We start from the raw sequence: 9,385 nt of genomic DNA on the forward strand, positions 1-9,385 counted from the left end.
TTTACGCACTTCCGGTTTAGACCGAGTTTTTAGACTGGGTGCACCTGGCGCTTTTCAAAGTTGGAGACGCAGATGATCATTCATGGTCCATTCATCGTTAATTTTGTTACCATTTTTGACACCTGAAAAAAGCCCACCAATTCTGTTTAGCCTACTCAATCTCACAGCAGAACATGTCTTGCCTTGTCTCCTCCGATGAGATGTTGGGCCTTTTTAACTAGCCTACATGTGCAGGTAGCCTAGGTCTTTTGATGAAGTTGCTGATTCTCTAGTCATTGATGGTGATGGGGTCTGGTCAACCTTCTTTTCTCCTGAAGGTCACAATCACAGTGGTGTTGTCAGCTAATTTAATGTCCAGATTGGGTTTATGCATGCCGCACAGTCGTGTACTGAGGGAGTAGAGGAGGGGGCTCAGAACACAGCCCAGGGGGACACCTGTTGAGGGATGGCCAGGCAGGTAGACATGGTGGGCGTCTCTAAGCAGGGTCAGGTCGATTTGACGAGGTAGAGGTCATTCCTCTTTTTGACATACATTGTGAACTCTACCTCTACATTTTAGACATTTAAGTGGCCCAAGTTCAAACTCTGCATCCAGCCTGATAACCAGCTCTACACTGGACCATCACCATCAATGACTGAATACCGTACTTGCTGGTGTCTTACACTTCCCTTGTCAGACTGCTTTGGCTCATGCAAAGATGGGTCCATAATTATGTAGGTGATCTTGCCACACTTTAAGTTGTATTTTTTACACGAGTCTGACAGAAACAGCATCTCTTCTCCTGCGCATATAGCTTGACAAGAAATTTGACTTTGACTCGACTTTCTGTGCAAACAACAACCATTATCAGTTGTTGTAATCAAATGAAATAACCTACAATAAAAAGCATCGAGAGGTTTACACATGTAAATCTGGAGCAGTTTAATCAAATGAAATACAATAAAGGGCATGGATAGGTTTACATATAAATCTGCACGGGAATGGTCACATGATGATGATAGGCTACATAAACATCTCATTGTGGTGCTACACAGCTGTATTTCTGAACTACAGTAACACACAGACACACAGCTATATCCACACAAACATCACACATGGGAAATATTAAATACAAAATAATACAATCTGAACTCACTTCTTTAATTTACTAACAATTGATAAGAGGTTTATGAGAGAAAATATAGGTTTAATGACATAATTTTATGTAAAACACAAACAAATGGTAAGTTGGATACATTTGGGGAGTTATGCTCTATAACCTGCATTTCGTCTACGGCACATGACAATGACTCCAACCACACACAGCAAAAGCAGTGCAATAATGCCAAATGTCATCAGCACAGGAGACACTGACACAGGGTCTTCTGGATTAAGATCTGTCAATAAAATGTGACACTCATAAAATGTTTTAATTCTGTCTTACGGAGATACACTGAATCCAAGGGGAGCTAATCAGACACTCAAATGGTGCACACACACATGATATAACTGTCATTAGTCTCACCCAACGTAATGTGTAGTTTGTTGTCCAGGCTGAGGTGTGCAGGTGTAGCGGTGATGTAGTTCCTCTGCGCTGACCTCCAGGCTCTTCCTCATCTGGTACGTCTCATCTGCATTGGATAGCAGCTCCCCCCCAGTGACCTGGTGGTCAGACACAGGCTGGCCGTCTCTGAGCAGGGTCATGTTGATGTGACGGGGGTAGAAACCAGTGGCCAGGCAGGTCAACAGAATGCCACCAGAGTCTGTGAATGTCTTCTGGAAGAATGTGACTTTGGGTGGCTCTGTGGGTGGTGGGAAATGATGATCAAACACAGCAGGGCCACCTTCAGAGAGTGGCACAATGGTGGCAAAGTGGTACAACATCTACACCAGAAGGGTGCGAATAAGGGCCCAACATATTTTAAAAGACCATTTGCACCCTGATACAGGGCAAAAACAAGACTGAAGAGGAGTTTCTATCCTCAGGGTGTGGATCATAAAGAAATATATAAACACTATATGGACACTACATTCTACACACTGAACAACGCATGCACTGGTTATTAAAAATATATATCTTTCTTTATATTTATAGATAGTTGGTGAGCCTATAGGACACACTGCACAGGAAGAAGTTGAACAACTAATGCTATTTCACTACATGTTTTACCCTACTATTTATATAGACAAACAGTCTGTTAAACTTAGAATCAAGATATCAAGCTCAAAATGCACCAAAGAGTATAGAATGCACCTTATAAGATTATAATTGTGTACAGAATAATGAGCTTTCACTGAAATTAACGGACTAAGAATGCCTTCAGTGATAGCTCACTGTCAGTTAGTATACATTACGTTTTTTCTCCACACGCTTCTTTTCTTGGTTTAGATGTTTTTTCAGAAAATCAATGCAGTCAGGGTGATAAACCATTCGATACCGCCAGGGAAAGTCCATCATTTGGGTCCATGTTTTATCCTCTATATCTGGGAATGACCATTCTGTGTGAAGATTATCATGGTCTGCATCATAATGGTCTGATACGGTCTCCCCATTGTAAGCATCCTCAGAGATCATTTTCCCTGGGTGATCATTATCCAATTCACATCTAGAAGCTCTCTGAACAACAGAAATATCTGGAAAAACAACAAAGATGTTTTTTTGTTTTCCAAGTAGACAAAAAAATCCAACTATATGAATCGCTTAACAGATACTCTAGATCAGCTCACCCGCTTTTGTGTGGTTGAAGTGGTTTATCAGAGTAAATGCTCGATCTTTCAAGAGTCCATGTATATAGTCAAAGTGGCGAGCATAATTAACTTCATCTGCGTCAAACATTCTCTCTGAGTCATTATGGATGTCTCTATGTATTACTCTCTTTTCATTTGAGTCATAAAGTGCAAATTCAATATCATCCAACGTCAGACATACAGTCAATTCTGGAAATGGAGTCTCTCCTATGATGTATGTTGCTTTCATCCATAAGGTGTGTGAAGAGCCTTAGGGAATTGCAATGAATATTGAACAAAGTATTAGCCAGCATAGAAAAGGGAAGAGCGAGTTTTCTTTGTGCGTGATGTGTGGTTCCTCTGCAGGTTTGTGCCATTATCACACTGTTAGCACACCCATCCCTGACTTCCCCCTCGGAATCACCAACCCATTTATCTGTCCTTTCAGAAAGTCGTTTTTGTGTTTTTTTTCCCCCTGAAGGGATGGACCTTGATACTGAACTGATACTGTAATACAAGCAATGTAGCTCCACTACAAAACCCAATTGGAGATAAATAACCTTTTCCTTTCTTTTGCAAGTTCTAGTTTGGTGGGAGCATCACATTTACCCAGACAACAAGTTCTGTGGAAAAATATATTTATTATAATCTCTCCTTCAATAATAACAAGGTGTACACACCATTCACGTGCTTTCGCTCACTCACTCACTCGAGTTTAAAATTTAGCCATCAGACAACACATTCAAGGTCTACTGGAAGTTTGCAGCCACAGTCCACAAGGGCTTCCCCTAACACAAGTCTGTCTCATGCCAAGCAGTGACTTCAACGCAGCAGGCCGCTTGCCAATCACTTGCACGCACCAACACAACACTCAACACACAAACAGAAAGAAAGTCGCCATATCTCCAACGTAGAAAACAAACACAGCATAAACACAGCACACTAGAAGGGCAATCAATCATGCCATACAATAATCACTTAAATTCATGAAATGTATGGGCTATATATTTAAATATACAGTGGTGGCTTGATTATGGCAGACAGTCTGGCAGTCTGGAGCTCTCCGATTTAGGTGAGACGTGGATCTTGAACTTGGATGTGGCAAGGCAGCATAGCTTTGCATCACTCCAAGAAACTGGGAACAGATAATAATAATAATAATAATAATAATAACATGGACTTATAGCGCCTTTCATAGTACCCAAGGTCGCTTAACAAATGGGAAGGTGGGGTTAGGGGTCAAAGGACTTTGTGAAAAGAAATGTTTTGAGGTGTTTTTACATGGGCAGGGACAGGGCAGAGCGTACATGGAGTGTATTCCAGAGTGTGGGAGCATTGACAGAAAAAGCCTGTCCCCAAAAGTCTGCAACCTGGTATGGGGGATGGCCAGCAGGTCCTTGTCAGAGGACCGCAGGTAGCGTGACTGAGTGTAGGGGTGGAGGAGATCTGTGAGGTATTGTGGTGAGAGTCCATGGAGAGATTTGTAGGTGAGCAGGAGAATCTTGTAGGCAGTGTCTGACTTGACTGGCAAGTTGCAACCAGTGAAGCTGTTGGAGAATGGGAGTGATATGCTGCCAGGGCTTTGTGTGGGTTAGAACCCTGGCAGCAGAGTTCTGAACATACTGGAGTCTGCTAAGGGCCTTGGTGGGCAGTCCAGACAGGACACCATTGCAGTAGTCCAGGCGGGAGGTTATGAAGGCATGGATGAGTCTCAGTTACTGAATGTGTGAGTGAGGGCCGGAGTTGAGAGATGCTTCAGAGAGAATGTGCATTACTGAGTGGTGTTATATTTTGTACCGCAATGCAGTACATCTCTTTGTTGTTGTTGTTGTCCTTTGTCCTTATGTTCTCCTTCTCATCTTGATATGGTCATGTATGCTTGTTTCAAAATACAGGCGAGTCTAAAAAAATCACCATAACATTTTTATTAAAACATATGATGTTCTTGTTCATGTTTGACCCATCCAGCTTACAGGTTATAACATCAACATTGTTAACATGAGCATGAGATAAGATGAGAGAATATAATAATGTTAGTGTCTTCTTTGAAAAACAAACTTGGAAGTTGGAAAACAACTTGACGGAAAGATCTAATAGTCCTAAAACTGCTCACCAATATGAAGATGATGACATAAAGGGGAGGATATGTAGCTAATTGCTAATCGTGTCCCCTGAGCAGAAGCATTGGGGTCTCATTGGTGGGGTTGATGAAGATGAGTTCTTGTTGAGCATCTTTATGGAGTCCACAGCGATGGCAAACATCACACCTGCTTCCTCAGATTAATACATTTAGATACATTAATAGATAAAATAAATAAATAAATGGCTTCATAAAATTGGTAAAAGATTACAGATCTGGCCAACCTGGCCACTGCACAGAATATTATTCAGTAAATTATACACATTTTATACATGTGTATCAAATACATGCTTGAGCATAATACCCAAACTCTCCCTTGTAGAATATAAAATGTGTGACTAAAGTTATGTGACCCGCTGTATGTTAATATCGGCTTGTCTATCTACTCGACATGGAGAGATGACAATATAATGTTAATGTTTATTTGGCAAACGCTTTTGAGTGAATAATTCTTGTTTAGGTACACCAATAAAGTCTTTTGTTATGGTTCACCATTAAAGATGGATGGATGAGTTAAACTGATCACATTTAATTGCGTGAAAGGTGCATGAAAATAACCAAATCATCTACATGTCCTTAATTGTGTTCAGAACTGCACTGACAGCATCACATAACAGGCTAAAGCCAATCAGAAGAATTAAGTTTATGACAAGCCTTGTTAAATGAGTTGATATCTTATTTAAGCTCAACTTGAAAACACAGGGAGGAGAGGATGAGAGTAGAATGAGGGGGAGTGAAGAGTGGAAAGGAGGGAATAAGAAGGCAAGGAGAGAGAAGCTGTGATGAGAGGAGAGAAGACAGGAGAGAAAGAAAGGAAAAAAGTGGAAGATGTTGTACTGATAAGCATAAGATATGGCCATTAGGTGGCAGTACAATGTAGAGTTAAGTAAGACATGACACTAAGTAAGTAAGGTATGTGAATGAATATATAGGCTACAGGCCTATAGCGTAACTAAAAGGAAAAAATCCAAGGCAATTAATTATATTAAGTCATGCAACTAATGAGGTAAAACATGAAGGATAGGTCATGATTTGATTGTGAAATGACATAGGATCCTAGCCTGGATGTTCCCATGCTGCCTTGCCCGCAATTTGATTCACGCTAAGGCAGCATGGGAACATCCATGGGAGAGAAAGCAAGTCGATGGTGAGCTATGCACAGACGCATTTGATAGACACCTGTGACACCCAATGAACGGATCTGCATTTTCCAAATACAAGAAAATGAATGTTTGGTTGCCAGACCAGACGTCTCATTGAGAAGTGGTAGGTGCTAGCCAGACTATAGGATCCTACAAATTTGGCCTATCATGTTCTGCACTGTTTGTGGTTTCACACTCAGAAAGTGCAGTGCCATATCCAGAACTTATATCAGTTGATCTCTTTATTTGCCCTGAGACGTCCTCTGGGTCACCACGGGGCAGCTTGACTGTGGAACAACTGGCGTCTTCAATCTCTTCCTCACACCCTTGAAACACAAACAGCATTGCTCAGAATTCATACCAGACAATACACAGCTGTGGCATACCTCAAACTATTACGGATAAAACTAAAACCACAATCTTAAAAAAGGGCTCTTGGGGTGCTATAGAACCATGCAAGCTTTAAAGAACCTTTAGGGGATCCTTCGATGAACACTTCAAAATGGTTTAAAGAACCATGTTTATAGCTCCTTTTGAGTGTATGTTAATAGGCTAAATGTAAATTATACGTACAGACAATCTACCTCGTTCTCTCTTACCGTCATCAGACATATCCTTTTGACTCTTTTCATCCATCCCATAAAAACAGTTGCTGTTTCCAGCCACCATCACCTCTATCTTCTCCAGAAGTGCTTCAACTTGACTTTGACCTGGACTGTCGTTGCTGAGTACATGATACCTGCAACCGCATTTCTTAATGATCCTGTCTAGTGGCTCTCCCTCACTTTCTATGTACAGTTCAATGGGGGAGTCGCCCATCCATTCTGGATGGGTGAACAGTACGATGGTGTGATTCCAAACTCTCTCTCCAAGAAGTTCCAGGTGCTCATTGATGGCTGTTTCTTCGGCCTCTGTGAATTTGACGTTGGCAGGTATGACCAGCAAGACAGCATGGGGTCCAGGAGGACACAGAGACACACTCCGCACAATTTCTTGTTTGATTCTTTTAGACGTTTGACTCTGAGGTGCATCCCTCAGCCAACCTGGTGTGTCAACAACAGTTACCTGCCATCTTCCTACTGTTGCTTCACTGGTTGTAGATAGAAGAGTAGTCTTCAGATGGTCAGAGTCCCAAATGTTCAGAATGGTTTCTGCAGTTGAAGTTTTTCCAGCACTCTCCTGTCCAGTCAGAACAATTCTCTGTTCTGCAAGCTTGTGTTCATTACCTGTTTGATAAAGTAATGATATTGTTCCATTTTAATACATGAGTGTGTTGCTCTTTGAAACCTGTGATACTGTATAGCCAGGCTTGAAAGTTATACTTACCCATCTTTAATCTGAGGATTTCGCTGTGCTGCTGTTCTTTGTTCCTCTCATTTGATTGCTCATACTCTCCCTTCTCTTTGGTTATCGTGCAAAGCCTCTCCATGTCTAACTCAAAATGGCTGCCATGGTTCCCTGCTACCATCACATCAATCTTCTTCAGCAGCTCGACTTGTGTAGAATCATCTTTGATCTCATTGTTGAATACATGAAATCTGTTCCCACATTTCTCAAGCACCCACTGCAGTGGTTCTCCTTCACGTTCTATGTACTGCTGGATGTCCATGTCTCCCAGTTGATCCCCATGGGTGAACAACACTATGATGTGTTTCCAGACTGCCTCATCAAAGAGGTTAAGGTGTTCCATGACTGCTTCTTTGCTTGCCACATCAAATGGAATCATTATGTTTACAACCAGCAGGAAGGCATGAGGCCCTGGTGGACACAGAGTCACACTGCGCACTGCTTCTTGCAAACACAGTGTGGGTGTGAGAGAGGCAGAGTATTCTCTTCGACCTGGTGTGTCAATCACACAGATCTGCCTTCCAGCCACCACTCTTTCTTTCTTCACACATTCAGCATGCTTCTTTAGATCAAACTCATCACTGCCTAATATTGTGTTCCCTGCGGAGCTTATCCCAGACTCTTTACTTCCAAGCAGAACAATCCTCAGTTCTGATTGAGTGAGGTCACTTCCTGTCCATAAGAAGTCAAAGCTGAACCATGCTCTTGTTGATGTGTTTCTAATTCATACAATTTATAGCCACCAGAGTAATGACTTTATTACTCAATTATTCATTACTTCAATGACAAGAACTACCTTATTTCATGTACATTTGCTTTTAAATATAAAGTGTTTTTACACACATCATATTGGCAAATTGTTTTAAACTTACCAAAACTAGGAGTCTTTCTGAACATCTTGTGTTTTCTCACAGACTTTATGGAAAGAAATCAAAATCAGGATCAAGTTCATTAAGAGTGAAGGAATTTCACAAAGATAATCATTAGCCTATACATTTCCCCTTGGAGATCAATAAAGTATCTATCTATCTATAAAGATAATCATTACGTCTAAACAACTACAACAAAGTATTGACACATGAAATGCCTTTTCCTGAAACTGCCCATTGTATCCATAGTAGTCTAATGTTGTAAGCTATCAAATGCCTTATCATAACACAATTGATCAACAAAAGGTCACATTTGGAGTTTTTGATCCATTTCAGAATCCATGTATTGTAGTTTTGGTTGTTCATTATAATAAATAAACATTGCAGCATTAGGCTACAAACCTTACTTTCAGCTCTGCTTACCCCTTTCTACTGGAAAGGAAGAAAAATTACAGAAGAACCTTGCTGATGCTTAGGCTACCACGTTCTCACAGAATATGCATGTTTAGCCACAAAACAAGTAAATGAACTTACCTTAAGATTGTTTTAATCACCTAAAGCATAGTCAACATATACTGCAGTTTGTGTCTAGTAACGGTTTCAGAGTGAACTTTGTATTCCTGGAACAAGCTGTTATCCTTAAACACACAGTCATGCCATAGTCTGCAAATAGACCTCTGAAGTTCGCCTACAAAAAAGCCACCATCTTTGCCCAAATAAGGAGATCTGGTATCTTGAGATTTTTTCTATGGGAAAATAACATGGGGATTTTCAATAATCGCACCTGTTAAACTCTTGCGGGGATGATGACATTTGAAATGCAGACGTTTTTCACTACACAGTTTTGTCCACTGCCGTCTAGTGGATACTGTGATCTTCGGCAGGTGAAGACGGCACACTTTGATCTTTGCTACCCCAAAGCTAACTTACAATGCAACTTGCCATATAGGCAATTAGCTTCAATTAACTCCCGGATCTCCTTATATGGGCAAAGATGGCGGCTTTGGATCCTTTTTGTAGGCGAACTTCAGAGGTCTATGGCTATGTCCAGAAGTCAAGCATGCACGCTGGGTAGTACCTTCTTCCCGGTAGCGTATTAGTTAGCTTGCTCCTCAGTATGCGTCCCTACCGACATTTAGACAGCACTAACTAGTTGGCGTCACCTGACTCGGGGAGGGGG

At 41.2% G+C, this 9,385-nt stretch overlaps 1 protein-coding gene across 1 annotated transcript; it reads right to left on the reverse strand.

The window, feature by feature from the left end:
• Positions 1–4,663: 4,663 nt before the first annotated feature.
• LOC134088397 (GTPase IMAP family member 4-like) lies at positions 4,664–8,878 on the reverse strand. Its single transcript, XM_062542336.1, has 5 exons — positions 8,740–8,878; positions 8,209–8,251; positions 7,316–8,008; positions 6,589–7,215; positions 4,664–6,315 (listed from the first exon to the last, which is right to left on the reverse strand). Exons 2-5 carry the CDS (start codon positions 8,231–8,233, stop codon positions 6,140–6,142), a joined length of 1,521 nt encoding a protein of 506 aa, XP_062398320.1. The 5' UTR covers positions 8,234–8,251; positions 8,740–8,878; the 3' UTR covers positions 4,664–6,139.
• Positions 8,879–9,385: the final 507 nt, after the last annotated feature.

This window comes from Sardina pilchardus, chromosome 8 (genome assembly GCF_963854185.1).
Source record: "Sardina pilchardus chromosome 8, fSarPil1.1, whole genome shotgun sequence".
NCBI lineage: Eukaryota > Metazoa > Chordata > Actinopteri > Clupeiformes > Clupeidae > Sardina > Sardina pilchardus.

Bases quoted from the DNA above. Each gene is read 5' to 3' on its own strand.
- LOC134088397 (XM_062542336.1), bottom strand. From the start codon at position 8,233: ATGTTCAGAAAGACTCCTAGTTTTG. The intron at 8,009-8,208 runs GTAAGTTTAAAA...TCTTATGGACAG, and splicing joins CAGAAAGACTCCTAGTTTTG to GAAGTGACCTCACTCAATCA. The intron at 7,216-7,315 runs GTAAGTATAACT...TTTATCAAACAG, and splicing joins AATCCTCAGATTAAAGATGG to GTAATGAACACAAGCTTGCA.